This window comes from Oncorhynchus masou, chromosome 31, assembly GCF_036934945.1.
Source record: "Oncorhynchus masou masou isolate Uvic2021 chromosome 31, UVic_Omas_1.1, whole genome shotgun sequence".
In the NCBI taxonomy this organism is placed as follows: Eukaryota; Metazoa; Chordata; class Actinopteri; order Salmoniformes; family Salmonidae; genus Oncorhynchus; species Oncorhynchus masou.
Genome location: NC_088242.1, coordinates 82,993,762 through 83,014,423, shown reverse-complemented (window position 1 = coordinate 83,014,423; position 20,662 = coordinate 82,993,762). Strand labels below are relative to the sequence as shown.

Here is a 20,662-nt window from a genome sequence, read left to right as displayed (position 1 = left end):
ATTTACCAGAAACCACCCAATACACCCCAACACTACTCAAGACAACCTAAAACACAATGCACCACTACAGCTATAGATACTGGAAAATACAGAAATCCAAGTTGGCACCACTGTTCTGTGACAATATCACCATTCTAATTTGCTAAATCTCAAATTGAGTTTGCCTAGGTCGCTCTGTGTATTCATGGGCGCGTTCGACATTGCAGCCGACTTTAAAAGCGAGTTGAGACTGACTGATCTACAAATCACCTTGCATCATAAATAACTACTCAATATTATTTGTAGATCAGTCACAATTTACCCATGATGCACCATGGTTTTGATGCTCTCAAACATGGCCCATTCCTAAGCCTGAAACTTTCAGCCGCTTCAGACAGCAGTCTCCGGGTCACAGGGTTGGGGAGGATTAACACACATGGCTGGGGCTCCTAGCCTTTCGAGAAGTACTTCTACTACACTTACTGAGTGTCTTGCAAGCTCGGCTGGGCCCGGCAGTCTCGTCAGTCACGACTAGCCCCTTCAGGCCCTTGTACACGCACACTGAGCCCTGAGCGCGGGCCTCCCCGTCTGACCCTGAGGTGTAAAACAGGGATCGACTCCACAGTCCACACTGGTCAGATGCCCCAGAGAGGCCCAACACCAGCTTTATGTGCTGGGAAAACAGTTCCCAAAACCAGAGTATGAACGGCTAACGTCCTGCCATAGACAAGATAGGCCTCCAGCAGAGCCGAGCCAAGTGATGTGGTATGAAACAGTATGAAGTAATTTCCCTCAGAGAGAGAGAGAGAGGCCCTAGAGGCAGGAGCTTCCCATAGTGTGGTAGAGAACTGATTGTCACACTCACTGTACACTCACTGCTCTCATACAGGGGGTTTATGGGCTTTTTACAGACCGGCCTTACAGTATTGGGATTGTCCAGATAAACTAGGACAAGAATAGTAGGTCTAGAGTTTGTTTTGTCTGATTTTTGACAAAGGGTCCAGAAATATTGTAATTCAACACTGTGAGTTGTGTCTATCAATAAAGACTGTTCTCTCTCTCTGGCCTTCTGGGAGATTTTATGGGGTCAAGGGTCATGCATATTTATGACTGCTAATGGCATAAATACACCAATCGGCCAGTGCTGGGAAATGGCTCTGTCAAAGCGTGGCCTCTGTTTTATACAGGTTTTGTACAGGTCAGCAGTATAGCGCTGGGGACTTTCTGTCCAATAAAGCTATATTTGATACTTCATAAAAACCTGCTCTGTCTAAATCAATCCTCCATATGTTTTGATAATGTAGGTTGACCTGTGGCTCTATTTCACTGGGGTGTTCAGTTTCCACTATGCGTCTCAGTGCTTGTTTTTAGTAGGAAAGCAAAGCACTTTGACACCTTACAGAAATTTCAGGCCTTCCTATGTTGCAATACTGCTTTGGGTAATTCAGACTAACAGAAGCTATATAGAGTTTTTGGTAAATACTGTGCATGTCCCTTCCCTTTAATTACATCCAGTCTCTGACACTGTAGTCATTGGTCAGGTTAGTGATAGTACTTTTATGGCTCAGAGGCCACATCTGGAATGTAGAGGTTGTAACTACTCAGACGAAATGAGCAACATGTTTTTGATCAAGCTGTTTATATCTATCTTAACCCATACACGTGCTATAGTCATATAGCTGTGGGTTCATTTCCAGACGTCACAGAGGCAAATAAACTTGATTTATTTATTCTTTATTGATAAAGTTCATCCCATTGAGATTGTCCATCTTATATTTAAGGGAAACCTGTCCTAAGGGAGACCTGTCCTAAGGGAGATCTGTTAATTATCGTAGAATTTGTTACAACATGGTGCCTGACAAATAAATGAATGTAGACAATATGAATATCCGTTGGCCATATTAATGTAGTCTCCAGTGGAGCAGTTGTGTCCTGGATCAGTCCAGTCATGTCAGACTTCTTCCCAGAACTATAATTCCCGTTACCTCTCAGTCCCTCAGAAACAGCTGTCAACTAACAGGGTCCAAACGGCCTCAGCACAGCTCAACTCTGGGGAAGTGGTATTATATAGATCTATTACACAGACAGAAGAGCCCCAGATGAAAGCGTTCTGAAGACCTTGGAAACCCTAATCACTTCCAAAGTTCATTTCAACACTATGGGCCACAGATGAAGCTGGTCCCAAAAAATATTTGAATGGAGATTCTCCAGCCCTATTTGAATAACTTTACTAATCAGATGAAGTTTTGTTTACTGAAGTCCATAAGCGAAAGATGGAAATGTGATTCAGACAAATGAAATGAAAAACTTCATGCTGTGAAGTGTTTCAGACTCAGTTTGTCAACATTTCAGCATGACACTTGTATTTGACGACATCTCCATAGTGAACTTGACGTTGACATGTCACTATTCCCAGGAGCTGCGTATAAGCCTATACAGAACAGAACACAGTCATAAAGTGCTTCAGTGTTCAGACCCACGACCACTAGTTTCCTGTGCTCTCTCAACCCCCCGTAAAAATCACACAGATGTGGAGGATGCAGGCCGACCCACAGGGCAGCCACACAGAGGTACATTGTGATTCCCCGGGTCTGTGGGACCCCAACCTCCTACCTGTTGTTCAGCATGTGTGGCGCTTTAGGCACAGGTCACAGGAACGGGCCATCTTGCCCCCTTTCCACCCCCTCCACTTCCACCAACCCGCCGTTAAAGAGAAAACACATGAACCCCTCCAGCCCCTGAATGGTTTGTAAACACAAAGGTTCTGTAAACTTAGAGTTTACAACCATGTCTGATGTTCTTCCTATCCCCCCCATTTGTGACCTAGAATCACTTTTTTGGAACAGATGAGAGACATTTGAAAAATGTACTCTGCTTTGATGAAATCATTGCATGATTACGTCATGCTGGAATTGACATATTTCATGTTTCATTTCCCTGTTGGCCTGAGAAGAGATTAGGCTGAATGCTGTGGGAGTTCAACAATATGGCCCACTGTCCTGGAGCTCTGGGTTGAGCTGAGGTTTAGTCCAGTGAGAATAGACCTGTACACAAACCCATAAACCTGTAGTCCAAAGGCATTCACATTAATCCATCACCAAGTGTCTGCACGAGATGCTAGCCAGGCCTGGGGTCAGAATGGTTGTTAGCTGGACCAGCTGTGTACAGTTAGTCAGAACTCTACTACTGGGTCATTTACAGTAACTGGAAGTTCTAGAGAAACTGTAGGTGAAGAAGGTTTCCAGGAAATTCAGTCATGCTGTATCCCCTCACCACCTCAGGAATTACATCCTGTAAAGACAGAAAGATAAATGGGGATCAATTACAGTAATTAGGGGGGGCAGTCTATAACAGTCTAGCAGAGAACAGTCTATGACTACCGGTCAGGATTCTCACGATGGTGCTGCTACAAAAAACATTTTGAGGATCTGAGGACCCATGCCAAAGCTTTTCAGTCTCCTGAGGGGGAATAGGTTTTGTCGTGCCCTCTTCACGACTGTCTTGGTGTGCATGGACCATGTTCGTTTGTTGGTGATTTGGACACCAAGGAACTAGAAGCTCTCAACCTGCTCCACTACAGCCCTGTTGATGAGAATGGGGGCGTGCTCGGTCCTCCTTTTCCTGTTGTCCACAATCATCTCCTTTGTCTTGATCACGTTGAGGGAGAGTTTGTTGTCCTTGGACTACACGGCCTGGTCTCACCTCCTCCCTATAGGCTGTCTCATCATTGTCTGTGATCAGGCCTACCACTGTTGTGTCATGAGCAAACATAATGATGGTGTTGGAGTCGTGCCTGTCATGAGTAAACAGGGAGTAGAGGAGGGGACTGAGCACACACCCCTGAGGGGCCCCCGTGTTGAGGATCAGCATGGCGGATGTGTTGTTATCTATCCTTAAAACCTGGGGGCGGCCCGTCAGGAATTCCAGGATCCAGTTGCAGAGGGAGGTGTTTAGTCCCAGGATCCTTAGCTTAGTAATGAGCTTTGAGGGTACTATGGTGTTGAACGCTAAGCTGCAGTTAATGAATAGCATTCTCACATAGGTGTTAATTTTGTGCAGGTGTGAAAGGGCAGTGTGGAGTAAAATAGAGATGGCATCATCTGTGGATCTGTTGGTGCGGTATTCAAATTGGAGTGGGTCTAGGGTTTCTAGGATAATGGTGTTGACATGAGCCATGACCAGCCTTTCAAAGCACTTCATGGCTACAGATTTGAGTGCTACGGGTCGGTAGTCATTTAGGCAGGTTACCTTAGTGTTATTGGGCACAGGGACTATGGTGGTCTGCTTGAAACATGTTGGTATTACAGACTCAGACAGGGAGAGGTTGAAAATGTCAGCGAAGACACTTCCCAGTTGGTCAGCGCATGCTCGGAGTGCACGTCCTGGTAATCCGCCTGGCGCTGCGGCCTTGTGAATGTTAACCTGTTTAAAGGTCTTACTCACATCGGCTATGGAGAGCGTGATCACACAGTCGTCCAGAACAACTGATGCGCTCATGTATGTTTCGGAGTTACTTGTCTCAAAGCAAGCATAGAAGCAATTTAGCTTCTCTGGTAGGCTTGTGTGACTGGGCAGCTCACGGCTGTGCTTCCCTTTATAGTCTGTAATTGTTTGCAGGCTCGAAGCCGGTGTAGTACAATTCAATCTTAGTCCTGTATTGACGTTTTGCCTGTTTGATGGTTTGTCTGAGGGCATAGCTGGATTTCTTATAAACTTCCGGGTTAGAGTTCCGCTCCTTGAAAGTGACAGCTCTACCCTTTAGCTCAGTGCGAATGTTGCCTGTAATCCATGGCTTCTGGTTGGGGTATGTATGTACAGTCACTGTGGGGACGACGTCCTCAATACACTTATTGATAAAGCCAGTGACTGATGTGGTGTACTCCTCAATCCCATCAGAAGAATCCCGGAACATATTCCAGTCTGTGCTAAATGGAGGGCCACATGGAGGGCAAGGGAGAGCTTTGTACACGTCTCTGTGTGTGGAGTAAAGGTGGTCTAGATTTTTTTCCCCTCTGGTTGCACATTTAACATGCTGATAGAAATGAGGTAAAACGGATTTAAGTTTCCATGGATTCAAGTCCCTGGCCACTAGGAGCTAGCAGGACAGAAGGCAAGGTGAGGTGAGAAATCGCAGTTCTGATGTCCAGAGGCAGTTCTGATGTCCAGAGGCAGTTCTGATGTCCAGAGGCAGTTCTGATGTCCAGAGGCAGTTCTGATGTCCAGAGGCAGTTCTGATGTCCAGAGGCAGTTCTGATGTCCAGAGGCAGTTCTGATATCTTAGGTTAATTCAGACTATTTTGAGTTAGTGTATACTGACTATGGCATCTCAAAATGGACAGGCTTTCCTCCCGTTTTGCGAGTATGCGAGCACATTTGTTCGGTTCGGCTAGCCAAGTTTGGCTAGGCTTCATCCTAACTGAAGCCTGCTGACACTTCTCACTCTGCTCTGGGATGGCTGCTCTCTGACAGATCTGGTTGGATAGAGCAGAGCAGTGGGGGTCCTGTTTTACATCTCCCCACATCCCCCGAACATACTGTCTGTCAGTCTGTCATTCTGTCTGTCAGCCTGCCTGCCTGCCTGCCTTCTTGTCTGTCTGTCAAGCCTGTCTGTGTATCTGTCTGCCTGCCTGCGTGTCCATCTGTCTCGGGCAGGCTTTTCCTGTCTTTCAGTCTGTCGAAAGCTCACTGCTTTGAGTTCTGAGTATGCTGCTCCTCCAGAATTGAGGTTTTCAGCTCTCAGCACATTCCCATCTATAGGAAACAGCTGGCTCAACTTATAGCCTCCACAATCTGTTTGATTATACTGTAGCTGGAGTGGGGCCTTCCTGGGCCTTGTTTGGCAGTAAAGTGCTCTACAATATACTAATACAATTAAGTCTACACAAGTACAGCCCAGAATTGCAGTAAGAGTGCTCTACAAATGTTATAGTACAAAGTGAGTGTTGATATAGTTGAGTTGAACTGAAATGCTTTTAGAGCCCAAATACCAGTATGTAAAAGACAGTCAGTACCCAAGTGTCAATTCCATTGGACGAACTGTTAGTCTTGGCACACGTCTGATACTAGACCTAGCTGTACAACATTGTTACACAAATATGGAGTTGAACTGTAATGGTGTTCCAAGTTAAACCAAGCACCTGGGGGTCATTGCTTGTGTAATGTGACCACCAGCTGGTTGAGTCGAGGTCCTCGGCTAGCACAGGCAAGTTGTTCCGGCAGCATCCGTTGACCCCAGTGTGTGTGTGTGTGTGTGTGTGTGTGTGTGTGTGTGTGTCTGTCCCACAGTGCAGAGCTGTAACGTCAGGTGTATGAACGGAGGCAGTTGCCAGGAAGACTCCTGCTCCTGTCAGAAGGGTTACACCGGCAATCACTGTGGACAGCGTGAGTATCTACTTCACTCAGCACTCCCCCGGCTAGTGTGTGTATGTGTAGCGTGAGTGTGTGTGTGTTTGTGCGTGTGTGTGTTAGTTTCAGAACCCTAACACACCTCTTCCCCTCTCTCCTCTGCAGCTGTGTGTGAGAATGGTTGCCAGAACGGAGGGCGCTGTATTGGGCCCAACAGATGTGCCTGTGTCTACGGCTTCACTGGCCCGCAGTGCGAGAGAGGTAAGAGCCAGTATTTCCACTACTGTACCCCCTACGGGTCTGCTCATAGGTGGCTACATAATCAACACGGGATCCTGGTTCATCCCATAACCCTTGTTTCTGCTCACAGACATTATCAACTGAGGAACAGACTGGAGATGCCAGAGGTATTCAACAACCTTGGAGGATAAATGGAAGTTGACACAGGAATGTTTCTTGATCTTTATTGTTAAAAACCAATGTGTTTGAAGTGTATGGTTGAAGGCTGTAGCCAAAATACTATTTTTTAAACTAAATACTATAGCAACATGATTTGGTATTTAACACTAAAGAAACCTTCTTCTATCAACATCCATTGGTTCTCAAGATTTATTGAAAACCTCTTACAGACAGACACATCACAACAGTGCCTCCCTCGGGCTCTTACTGAGAGACGCCACATGACACCCAACTTTCTCATCACACACCAACCAGTACTGTGGACATTTGTGAGCCAGGACCTTTAAAGGCTTTGATCTACTATATATATGAACTTCAGATCAGTCTAGATAAGAGGAACAGTGAAGGACAGCGTTTGATCTTGCCTGATGGAAAATGAGTCTTGTTTCTAGAAGTGAAAGTCCCCTCCATGTACCAATGATGGGGAGTCGAGAGATTTCCTATTAAAGCATTTATTAACTTCAAGTCTAGACATAGTGTGACCGTAGGATGACTTCATACAGTAAGTACAGACAGACAGACACGTGGGGGCTTAACCAGGGATTGTAATCTGGATTGTGTAGTGTTGTGGATAGTGAACTCCCTCTTGTAGAAACTACAGCTGAGATTAATGGTTAGGGGGAGGGGCTATGTCTCAGTGGGACTATTTCTCAGTATGATTTGGGTCTATGTCATTTCAATACAGTCAATTCTGGAGAAAATTATCTGCGATTTTCTGCCCTGACCTCCCCCTGCTCTCCCCCATTCCCCTTGCTCTCTCCCCACTGCTCTCCCCCTGATCTCTCCCCTGACCTCCCCCTGCTCTCCCACATCCCCCTGGCTCTCTCCCCACTGCTCTCCCCCTGACCTCCCCCTGCTCTCCCCCATTCCCCTTGCTCTCTCCCCACTGCTCTCCCCTTGATCTCTCCCCTGGCCGCCCCCTGTTCTCCCCCATTCCCCTTGCTCTCTCCCCACTGCTCTCCCCTGATCTCTCCCCAGGCCTCCCCCTGTTCTCCCCCATTCCCCTTGCTCTCTCCCCACTGCTCTCCCCCTGATCTCTCCCCAGGCCTCCCCCTGTTCTCCCCCATTCCCCTTGCTCTCTCCCCACTGCTCTCCCCCTGACCTCCCCCTGCTCTCCCCCATTCCCCTTGCTCTCTCCCCACTGCTCTCCCCTTGATCTCTCCCCTGGCCTCCCCCTGTTCTCCCCCATTCCCCTTGCTCTCTCCCCACTGCTCTCCCCCTGATCTCTCCCCTGGCCTCCCCCTGCTCTCCCCCATTCCCCCTGCTCTTCCCCCTGCTCTCTCCCCCTGCTCACCCCTGCTCTCCCCCATTCCCCCTGCTCTTCCCCCTGCTCTCCCCTTCACCCCTGCTCTCCCCCATTTCCCTTGCTCTCTCACCACTGCTCTCCCCCTGATCTCTCCCCTGGCCTCCACCTGCTCTCCCCCACCCCCCTTCTCTCTCCCCTTTGCTCTCCCCCATTCCCCCTGCTCTCTCCCCTCTACTCTCCCCCATCCCCCCTAAGCAACTTGGGTCTTGTTTTCTTGGAAAACACAACACTGGGGGAGAGGGAGCTTCGCAGACATCTGGCAATAAATAAAGTGCCCTTGGAATGACAGAAAAACGTTTCTTTGTGGAGTGCCGTGGACATTTCCTGACAAGGAGTGGAGCGAGGGAGAGAGGGAGAGAGGGGAGGAGGGAGGGGCAGGAGGTAAAAGTCAAAATGGACTCCCCAGCTGTGTACACAGAGGCAGGCACAAACAGTCTCGTCTCTGTGCTAAGAGAAAAGGCAGACTACCGGACCCCAGCAGCCCTACTGTAAACCCCCCCCCCCCCACCGCCCCTGTGTGTGTGTGTGTGTGTGCGTGTGTGCGTGTGTGTGTGTGTGTGTGTGTGTGTGTGTGTGTGTGTGTGTGTGTGTGTGTGTGTGTGTGTGTGTGCGTGCGTGCGTGCGTGTGTGCGTGTGTGCGTGCGTGTGTGCGTGTGTGTGTGTGTCTGGTGCCAACCTGTCAGATCCCCTGCTGGCTCCTCACTGTATCCTGTAAAAACATTGCCCCGTCTGTCTTTCTCTCCGTCTTCGCTTGCCGTAGTTTGGAGGATGCTGTAAAACTTTTGCTCCATCTCCTCCTCAATCATCCACAGAGCATCTAGCCAAAGAAAGATGATATGCTCTAATTCTCACATAAATACAGGACTTCCTTAAGACAACAGCCATCATCTCAGTGAGAATTTACATGTCATTATTGGTACTATCCTGTCCTGTGAAGACTGTAAAGACGTCCACCTCGATAAACCTTTGACTCACGCTGCCCCAGGGTTTCATTTAGTGGTACTATGGTATTACTATAAAACCAAGCCCAGAGGTGCTTTGACAGCACAGTATGGTTACAGTAGGTGTGCTGTTTTTCCCTGTTGACTTAATGTCTGTGAAATCTGCAGATATAATGGGTTTCTCTGGCGGGGTGTGAAGCCCAGGAGCAGTATTGGTGAAAGGTATGTGTGTGTGTGTTGCAGACAGTCTGGTTAAGGTAGAGTTACAGCGCAGACTGACAGCCACTCTGGCAACTCTCTAATCAGCTGAGTTTCCCATCCCCAGTCTAACACTAACCCTCCAGCCTTCATCCCCAGTCTAACACTAACCCTCCAGCCTGCATCCTAACCACAGCTGCCTTCATCCCCAGTCTAACACTAACCCTCCAGCCTGCATCCTAACCACAGCTGCCTTCATCCCCAGTCTAACACTAACCCTCCAGCCTGCATCCTAACCACAGCTGCCTTCATCCCCAGTCTAACACTAACCCTCCAGCCTGCATCCTAACCACAGCTGCCTTCATCCCCAGTCTAACACTAACCCTCCAGCCTGCATCCTAACCACAGCTGCCTTCATCCCCAGTCTAACACTAACCCTCCAGCCTGCATCCTAACCACAGCTGCCTTCATCCCCAGTCTAACACTAACCCTCCAGCCTGCATCCTAACCACAGCTGCCTTCATCCCCAGTCTAACACTAACCCTCCAGCCTGCATCCTAACCACAGCTGCCTTCATCCCCAGTCTAACACTAACCCTCCAGCCTGCATCCTAACCACAGCTGCCTTCATCCCCAGTCTAACACTAACCCTCCAGCCTGCATCCTAACCACAGCTGCCTTCATCCCCAGTCTAACACTAACCCTCCAGCCTGCATCCTAACCACAGCTGCCTTCATCCCCAGTCTAACACTAACCCTCCAGCCTGCATCCTAACCACAGCTGCCTTCATCCCCAGTCTAACACTAACCCTCCAGCCTGCATCCTAACCACAGCTGCCTTCATCCCCAGTCTAACACTAACCCTCCAGCCTGCATCCTAACCACAGCTGCCTTCATCCCCAGTCTAACACTAACCCTCCAGCCTGCATCCTAACCACAGCTGCCTTCATCCCCAGTCTAACACTAACCCTCCAGCCTGCATCCTAACCACAGCTGCCTTCATCCCCAGTCTAACACTAACCCTCCAGCCTGCAGTATGACTGTAACCCCAGCCTCCTCCAGCCCCAGCCTAACCCTCCAGCTTACAGAATAACCCTAACTCTAGCCTCCTCCATCCTTAGCCTCCTCCATCACCAGCCTCATCCATCCCCTTCACCAGCCTTCATCCCCAGTCTAACACTAACCCTCCAGCCTGCAGTATGACCGTAACCCCAGCCTCCTCCAGCCCCAGCCTAACCCTCCAGTTTACAGAATAACCCTAACTCTAGCCTCCTCCATCCCCAGCCTAACCCTCCAGTTTACAGAATAACCCTAACTCTAGCCTCCTCCATCCTTAGCCTCGTCCATCACCAGCCTCCTCCATCCCCAGCCTAACCCTCCAGCTTACAGAATAACCCTAACTCTAGCCTCCTCCATCCTTAGCCTCCCCCATCACCAGCATCCTCCATCCCCAGCTTAACCCTCCAGTTTACAGAATAATCCCTAACTCTAGCCTCCTCCATCCTTAGCCTCCCCCATCACCAGCCTCCTCCATCCCCAGCCAAACCCTCCAGTTTACAGAATAATCCCTAACTCTAGCCTCCTCCATCCTTAGCCTCCCCCATCACCAGCATCCTCCATCCCCAGCTTAACCCTCCAGTTTACAGAAAAATCCCTAACTCTAGCCTCCTCCATCCTTAGCCTCCTCCATCACCAGCCTCCTCCATCCCCAGCCTAACCCTCCAGCTTACAGAATAATCCTTGCCTCCTCCATTCCTAGCCTCCTCCATTTCCAGCCTCCTCCTTCACTAGCCTCCTCAAGCCCCAGCCTACTCCAGCCCCAGCCTTCTCCATCCCCAGCCCCCTCCATCCCCAGCCTAACCCTGCAGCCTACAGCCTAACCCTGCAGCCTACAGCCTAACCCTGCAGCCTACAGCCTAACCCTGCAGCCTACAGCCTAACCCCAGCCTCCTCCATCCCCAGCCTAACCCTCCAGCCTGCAGCCTAACCCCAGTCTGCAGCCTAACCGTAACCCCAGCCTCCCTAAACCTGCAGCCTAACCCTAACCCCAGCCTCCCCCGGCCTGCAGCCTAACCCTAACCCCAGCCTCCCCCGGCCTGCAGCCGTCCATTCTGCAGCCTGGAGATCCTATCCCTTTCATTACAAAGCAGCTGTGTAAACGCTTCCATGGGGAGTTGTTTTGCTCATGTGTTCAGTGATTCTCGTCCATTAACCAGGCTCAGATCCAATAGTGAACATTACTACTCTTATGGGCCCACACAGTCAGCCCAGCCCAGCTAAGGCCAGCCCAGCCCAGACAAACCAAGCGAAGAAAACACGGGAGAGCTGGTCCCATGATGACATCAGGCCGATGATGAGGGGATGGAAAGGAGGGAAGGAGTGGAAAGGGGGAAGTGTTGCTATTTCTGTCCCCCTCCTGTAGTCTGTCAATGGCTCTCCCAGTGGAAGGGAAGGATGGATTCAAGTGAGAAATGTGTGACATTTTTTGCTCCATAGAGACCGCATAGTGGTCATGGTGGATATAGTGGGACATGCTGCCAGAAAGAGAGATCCGTGACGCTGTAATGAGTAGAGTACAGTAACTACCTCATCGTCATGTTATGCCTTTTATGTCGTTTTAATGACATCGCCAAATGATGTTTTATGTGTCATTGGAAAAGTTAAAAACACACGCTGGCTTTTGAGTCCACTTTTTATAGTGGCACTAAATTTTTCCTTATTCCCTTAAAAAAAATTGTTTGCCCTCAAAAAATGACCTCGTAAATTAATTTGTGAATGGTCCTAAGAGGCACAGCGAAGAACAGCCTTTGATCTTGCTTGATGGAAAATCAGTTGACGTCCTCGAAGTGAGAGTCCCCACAATGTACCAATGATGGAGAGTCCAGAGACTTTAAGCCTGGGTGCCTGACTGTTTCTCCAATCAGTAATGCCACATGGTTGCCTTGCCAAACAACACTGTGACAAGATGACTGAAGCAGAATCAGACTTGAACCCAGGATAAGTGCATTTTGTTCTGAATTAGAGTATAAATTGTTTTTAGAATGAACTTGAGAGGATAAGTAATTGTATCTGTGGAAAGAAAATAATTGCCAGACAGACATTGAAAGAGCGATAACAGACCCTAAAGTACTCGTTTAATGAGTTAGCAAGAATTGGGTTGTGTCGGTACTGAGCCCTCTGTGTTCACTTAAGTTTCCACAGTCGTGTGTGTTCTGCATATTTACCCACAGTGGTGGTTTCTGCTTCAAAGAATGCTATCCATTAACTTAGCAGTCAGGCAACACAGCATTCTGGTGCCAAAACCCAATTTTATATCACTGGAGAGAGATTGTTATCCTGCGTTTAAGCTTATCTCTCTCACTTTCCCCAAACCTCCCAGTCTCCCACAGTCTCAAAGCAGGGGTTACACAGGGAAGCATTCTAGTGTATCATCACGTTTGGGTGAGTGTCGTAAGGAAGGGTTTAGCCTCTTAGAGCCACTTTCAGCTGAAGGGGAAGTAGATTTAAGGGCCGGTTGATAATGCTGTTCACAACAGTTACAGAAACACCACAATGTATGTGGACACCTGCTCGTCAAACATCTCATTCCACAATCATGGGCATTAATCATGGTCCCCTCTTTTTAATCATTAATCATGGTCCCCTCTTTGTTGCTATAACAGCTTCACTCTTCTGGGAATGTTTTCCACTAGATGTTGGAGCATTGCGTCAGGGACTTGCTTCCATTCAGTCACAAAAGCTGTTCAATGGAGTTGAGGTCAGGACTCTGTGCAGGCCAGTCAAGTTCTTCCACACCGATCTTGACAAACCATTTCTGTATGGACCTCGCTTTGTGCACGGGGAATTGTCATGCTGAAACAGGAAAGAGCCCTCCCCAAACTGTTGCTACAAAGTTGGAAGCACAGAATCATCTAGAATGTCATTGTATGCTGTAGCGTTAAGCTTTCCCTTTACTGGAACGAAACCATGAAAAACAGCCCCAAACCATCATTCCTCCTCCGCCAAACTTTACCGTTGGCACTATGCATTCGGGCAGGTGGTGTTTTCCTGGCAACCGCCAAACTCAGATTCGTGAAGTGTGATGGTGAAGCGTGAATAATAATCACTCCAGAGAACGTGTTTCTACTGCTCCAGAAACCAATGGCGGTGAGCTTTACACCACTCCAGCTGACGCTTGGCATTGTGCATGGTGATCTTAGGCTTGTGTGCGGCTGCTCGGCCATGGAAACCTATTTCATGAAGCTCCCGACGAACAGTTCTTGTGCTGATGTTGCTTCCAGAGGCAGTTTGGAACTCAGTAGTGAGTGTTGCAACCGAGGACAGATGATTTTGACGCACAATGCGCTTCAGCTCTCGGCCGTCCCGTTCTGTGGGCTTGTGGCGTCCGAAATTTGACGAACTGACTTGTTGGAAAAGTGGCATCCTATGACGGTGCCCCAATTTTTTTCAGCAACGGGTGTGGCTGAAATAGCCAAATCCACTCATTTGAAGGGGTATCCACATACTTTTGTATATATAGTGTAGCTACTATACACACATTTGAGGTGTTTAGATGCATGCACACATACAAAAGTAGCCACAAACACATGTACACACACACACACACACACACACACACACACACACACATATATATATATATACAGTTCAGAATGCTCATATTGTTGGGAGGATGTGTAGGACACTGGAGATACCTGGAAAGGATACAGATGTGACTAAATATGGAGGCGTGTTGGTGAAAGGCAGAATACAGAAGAGGAGGTTCCTGTGAATGTTTTTGATCTATTGAGCAATTTGAACTGTAATCAGACCACATTGTTGAATGTTGTTGACTTCTGCCAGTACCTCCTTATACCCCATTCCCATTCCTAACTCTTCTGGCCCTGGAATGTTCATGTTCCCTGATCATAGTCCACACACACACACTTGCATGGCCTCTTGCATGGCCTGCCTGTCTGGTTCTGAGTTAGTCGGATCTTGTGGCGTTGAGACATAGAGACCTTGGCGTGGCAATTGTTATTCAGTCCATTAAAAGAGCGAACTCTCTGATCGCTCCAGTCTTTTGTTTGGCCTGGCCTGGCCTGGCGGGCGGGCGTTTGCACACAGACAGACAGGGCTCTGCTGAACTTGGCTGGAGCCTCCAGCAGTCGACTAAAGCTCGTCTGAAAGGTTTGGCCATGGGAAAGCCCAGGCGCCTCCTCACTTTCAGGGCCTCACTGCTGATCAAAGGAATGGCAGCCGGACAGGGATAAATCCACAGCTTTCACTTTCTTTCTCTCTCTCTTTATTTCTTTATTTCTTTAAATTTTAAATGTCTCCCTTCCAAGTCATCTCATACCTTTTGCATGAACAGCTTCCCTAAACTGTAGCTCTCAATAAAGGTCATTGGTCCACGCTCATTTCCACCACTAAGTTCTACACTCTTAGAAAAGAAGGTGCTATCTAGAACCAAAAATGGTTATTTGGCTGTCCCCAAGAGATCCCTTTGAAGAACCCTTTTGGTTCCAGGTAGAACCCTATTAGGTTCCATGAATAACCCTTTCCACAAAGGGTTCTACATGGAACCCCAAAAAGTTTTACCTGGAACCAAAAAAGCTTATCCTATGGGGACAGCCGCAGAACCCTTTTGGAACCCTTTTGGAACCCTTTTCTCTAAGAGTGTACTGAAATCGTTGATTCGATCAAAACCAGATCAAAGCATGACGGACATAAAGGATTGGACCATATGAGTCCAGCTAGTGTGAGTATTCTGATTTACATGAGTTTTTAATGTGTTGACTGGGAGAAGAGTAGAGGAGAGGCAGTGTTTGTTAGTTAGTGGGGGGTTGTGGATGTAGTCCAGAGTGATTCAGAGTTCCCATTGGACACATCTGGACCAGGGCCGACCAGGCCAGATTAATCAAGCCCAGATGGCGGTGATCGCCCCAGTCGGTCTCTGCCACTGGGAGGGGGACAATCTTGTCCAGGCAAGATGGTCAGGTCATGGGTGTGAGCAGGAGAGGACAGGGGACAGTTAGAAGTTGCTGGGTGCTCTGTCCTCTCTCTTTCTCTCACTCTTTCTGCTTTCTGCTGCTCTCATTTTCAGTCTGGGCTGGCTGTGATTGACCTTTATTTTAGTTTTAGCACCAGGGAGTTATAAGAGCAGCGCGACCACAGTAATCTGCCCTATCTCTCTGTACATCTCCTTTAGGATCAACTGAAACCACTTCTCCAGGGTTTATGTTAGTTACATTCCTCCTGACAGTGCCTCTCAGACCATGTTTCATTCTTCATCTACAGTACCTCTAATGAATGCTGTATTAGCTTTGGCGCCACTACTGGAGTTAATAAGGCCTTTCCACCACACCAGAAGCCATCATTAGGCCCGTTTGAGTTTTATTACGTGCGATTGAATGGAAATCATATTGCTCAAATGGTTTCAGCATGAGTTCATTGTGTTTGATTCGTGAAGTGCGGTTAACAAGATTATGTTGCTGCGGTCGATGCCTGGCGAGCAGCGCAGCAAGGTGGCCATTGAAGTCTGAGGACATTGTGTTCTTCTAATTACTTTGTTTCCACACAGTGACACACTGTATCTGTGTTAGTACAGTACAGTCCGAGAGGTTACAAATGTTGTTGGTACGGTCGTGATAGCTTCACCACGGTCCACCAGACCTTTAGACCAGCTTCAGACCTGAGGCTGGACCGAGAATGTTTGTCATGAGAAGGTTGTTATTGATGGGAACCAGCACTAAATGGGTCTCCCATTATATAATGTTGTTATCCCATTAGACAAATGAATAGGAGATTCCACTTTTCAACGCATTTCCGGACCAAAGTCTCTAACCAGGAACGAGCAGCAGCGTACATTTAGTCAAATAGGTTAAAGACGAGGGAGGTAAATAAATTCACCCAGACAGTGCCTGCTCTGACTTAGGCCCCAATATCTCCTACTGCAACATTTAAATGCTACTAAAGGGTGTTCTTACATATTTAGTGTATATTTATATTTAATTCAATAACACTTCAAATTCAATGAAACGTAGCTAGCAGAATTGTGAAATACACTTGGCTTTCAGTTATACAGAACTTTCAGAAGGCCATTTTGAAGAAGTGAAACAAGAAAATGGCTGACTATTTCTCTCTCATAAGGCAGCCCTCCGCACCTCTGATTCAGAGGCGTTGGGGTAATATACGGAATACACATTTCAGTTGAATGCATTCAGTTGTACAACTGACTAGGTATCCCCCTTTCTCCTTATCTCCCACTAGACTACAGGACCGGGCCCTGCTTTACGCAGGTCAACAACCAGATGTGCCAGGGCCAGCTGAGTGGCATTGTGTGCACCAAGACCCTGTGCTGTGCCACCATTGGACGGGCATGGGGACACCCCTGTGAGATGTGCCCTGCACAGCCTCACCCCTGTCGCCGAGGCTTCATCCCCAACATCCGCAGTGGAGCGTGCCAGGGTAAGACGCACAGACACACACACACATGCATTTTTACACTTGCATATAAACACACCTGGATGATCTTCAGTCTAATAAACTCAACAAGTGAGTCACGCACAAACACACTCACCCTCCTCATCACGAACACTATAACCATTACTTGATCTGTCACCATAAGCAACCAAACTCCTGCAGCCTGCAACCACCACCCATACAGAGAGACCAACACACACACACAGAGAGAGAGAGAGAGAAATGGAGAGAGAAAGAGAGAGCTGAGATACACATCAAAGCCAGAGAAAGAGAGGAGAGTTGTCATTTCATCGCTACATGAACTGAAGTTCACCTTCCTTCATCAACATTCCAGCAGCGGACCCAGGCCAGTGTCTGTGTAAATACAGGCTGTTCTCTCTCTCTTCATTGTCTGGCCCCTCCCTGCCTCCCCACTACCCACCGGGTTTCAACATTGTTTGTCAGCGTATTGTGACGTGTAATCTACGTGGAAAATACATTGGATTTGAAAAACTGTTGTTTTGAGGGTGAAATTTCAACCACATGTTTGTCATCACCTTGTATAAAAGTTGTTGAATTTATACAGTTGAAACAATATCAGATCTTCAATGTTATATCCCACTATCAAAAAAAACTATCTTCTAGTGGAGAGTTGATCTACAGCTATTCATTTGGTCTCTCATCCAGGGTTTTAACCAGCCCAGCCTTACTTATATTTTATATTTGTCACTGACTACTACCAATGGGCTGTCGTGAGAATGATTATTGAAGACCTCTTAGTAACTAAATATATTCACTGTTGCTATCGAAGTCATTACAAAGGGTAGGTTTAACAGAGCAAATGAAATGTAACCATACTTTATAAATCAGAAATCATCAATGATACTATTTAGGCCTATATAGCATTTGCAAAGTCATCAACAGCTATGGTTTCAATTCAACCCGGGGTTCAACTAAAAATAGACAATACATATAGGCCTAGGGCTTCTTCAAGTTAATTATTAATGTGATGATGGATTCACGTCTTCATCTCAACCAAAAATAGAAGTAAATTATTTAACTTTGATTCTTACGCAGGTCAAGTGTGTGAGATGAAGACGTGAATCCAACATATAAATGATTAATTTCCAGACAAACTGGAACTTGTTGACAACCAAACACAATTCATTATCACTTTTTGCAATACAGTACATAGCATATTAACAAATGATATGTTGGATTCACGTCTCCAACTAAACCACAATTAAAAGTGAAAAAATGAGACTAAACTTTATTTAAAGTTTGATTGGATTAGGTCCTATTCTTTCAATTAGATTTTTGGTTGAAATGGAAGCATAAATCAAGCATATCAATTTTTAATTTGTTTGTAGACAAACGGGAATTGTGTATCCACAAATCATTTATATGTTGGATTCACATATCCATCTCAGCCAGAAAAAGTTTCAGAATAAGACTAAAGCTAATCAAACTTTCAGTGACTCAGATAAAGATATGTTTGGTTGCGTTGTCAACCAAACACAATTCAACGATATTTTTGTAATACGGTAAATAAAAATTAAAAACAAAAATGAAGGGTTACAAATGAATGTACCAGTAGTTATTCAACCTTAAGTTTGGGAACACATCCATGGCCACATTTTGAGGTTTGCCTGATGTAATTATAAATGTCTTATGTTCAAGATGCAAAGGTTTCAGGTCTGAGGAGAGCTTCACAATCTGTGCAGAATATTGAACAACATTGATCACTTCCACTATGTACTTTGAATGTAATCTCAACTGCAATCCAAGTCATTTGGTTGTGCTATTAGATAAAACAGTGATAACACATAGAAATACAACATATCTGACATTATATTCCCATTTGAACTTTGTTGTGCTTTTAGATGGTTGAAAGCATAGTGATAACACATTGGTAATTCAACACACTTCTGGCGGTCTTTTTGAGTGTGTGAATAAAGGTTGAAATGTCATTGATCAGCGTCTCAACCAAATATTCCCCACATTGCCATGTTAAAATGAGGTGGTGTGCCCAGTGGGTAGGCTCCATGAAGTCCAACCAAATATTCCCCACATTGCCATGTTAAAATGAAGTGGTGTGCCCAGTGGGTAGGCTCCATGAAGTCCAACCAAATATTCCCCACATTGCCATGTTAAAATGAGGTGGTGTGCCCAGTGGGTAGGCCCCATGAAGTCCAACCAAATATTCCCCACATTACCATGTTAAAATGAGGTGGTGTGCCCAGTGGGATGGCTCCATGAAGTCCAACCAAATATTCCCCACATTGTCATGTTAAAATGAGGTGGTGTGCCCAGTGGGTAGGCTCCATGAAGTCCAACCAAATATTCCCCACATTGCCATGTTAAAATGAGGTGGTGTGCCCAGTGGTAGGCTCCATGAAGTCCAACCAAATATTCCCCACATTGCCATGTTAAAATGAGGTGGTGTGCCCAGTGGGATGGCTCCATGAAGTCCAACCAAATATTCCCCACATTGCCATGTTAAAATGAGGTGGTGTGCCCAGTGGGATGGCTCCATGAAGTCCAACCAAATATTCCCCACATTGCCATGTTAAAATGAAGTGGTGTGCCCAGTGGGTAGGCTCCATGAAGTCCAACCAAATATTCCCCACATTGCCATGTTAAAATGAGGTGGTGTGCCCAGTGGGTAGGCCCCATGAAGTCCAACCAAATATTCCCCACATTACCATGTTAAAATGAGGTGGTGTGCCCAGTGGGTAGGCTCCATGAAGTCCAACCAAATATTCCCCACATTGCCATGTTAAAATGAGGTGGTGTGCCCAGTGGGTAGGCTCCATGAAGTCCAACCAAATATTCCCCACATTACCATGTTAAAATGAGGTGGTGTGCCCAGTGGGTAGGCCCCATGAAGTCCAACCAAATATTCCCCACATTACCATGTTAAAATGAGGTGGTGTGCCCAGTGGGATGGCTCCATGAAGTCCAACCAAATATTCCCCACATTGCCATGTTAAAATGAGGTGGTGTGCCCAGTGGGTAGGCTCCATGAAGTCCAACCAAATATTCCCCACATTGCCATGTTAAAATGAGGTGGTGTGCCCAGTGGGTAGGCTCCATGAAGTCCAACCAAATATTCCCCACATTGCCATGTTAAAATGAGGTGGTGTGCCCAGTGGGTAGGCCCCATGAAGTCCAACCAAATATTCCCCACATTACCATGTTAAAATGAGGTGGTGTGCCCAGTGGGATGGCTCCATGAAGTCCAACCAAATATTCCCCACATTGCCATGTTAAAATGAGGTGGTGTGCCCAGTGGGTAGGCCCCATGAAGTCCAACCAAATATTCCCCACATTACCATGTTAAAATGAGGTGGTGTGCCCAGTGGGATGGCTCCATGAAGTCCAACCAAATATTCCCCACATTGCCATGTTAAAATGAGGTGGTGTGCCCAGTGGGTAGGCTCCATGAAGTCCAACCAAATATTCCCCACATTGCCATGTTAAAATGAGGTGGTGTGCCCAGTGGGTAGGCTCCATGAAGTCCAACCAAATATTCCCCACATTGCCATGTTAAAATGAGGTGGTGTGCCCAGTGGGTAGGCTCCATGAAGTCCAACCAGATGAAGCAGTGAGGCTGTATCAGTAGATGACATTTACACTCTTAGCAAAAAGGGTTCCAAAAAGGTTCTTTGGCTGTCCCCATAGGATAACCATTTTTAGCTCAAGGTAGAACCCTTTTGTGTTCCAGGTAGAAATAACCCTTCTGGGTTCAATGTAGAACCCTCTGTAGAAAGGGTTCTACCTGTACCTAAAAAGGGTTCTACTATGGGGACAGCCAAAAAACCCTTTAAGGTTCTAGATAGCACCTTTTTTCTAAGAGTGTAGAGGTAGCGAGCCCTCTTATGAAACACAGCGTCTCACCCCCCAGCAATGTTCAAACGACCCTCCATGGACTGGAGCCTCTTCCTCTTTGTTGAGATTTTAATAGGATATGTCTAGCCAACACCTTCATCT

General features: G+C 47.0%; 1 protein-coding gene across 1 annotated transcript in view; it reads left to right on the top strand.

Moving 5' to 3' along the window:
- LOC135524574 (fibrillin-2-like) overlaps positions 1–20,662 on the top strand; it is a 133,132-nt gene that overhangs the window by 13,823 nt on the left and 98,647 nt on the right. Inside the window, exons 5-7 of the mRNA XM_064952237.1 lie at positions 6,265–6,360; positions 6,490–6,585; positions 16,478–16,675. Of these exons, the coding sequence (XP_064808309.1) occupies positions 6,265–6,360; positions 6,490–6,585; positions 16,478–16,675 (390 nt within the window). The remainder of the gene's footprint in view (positions 1–6,264; positions 6,361–6,489; positions 6,586–16,477; positions 16,676–20,662) is intronic.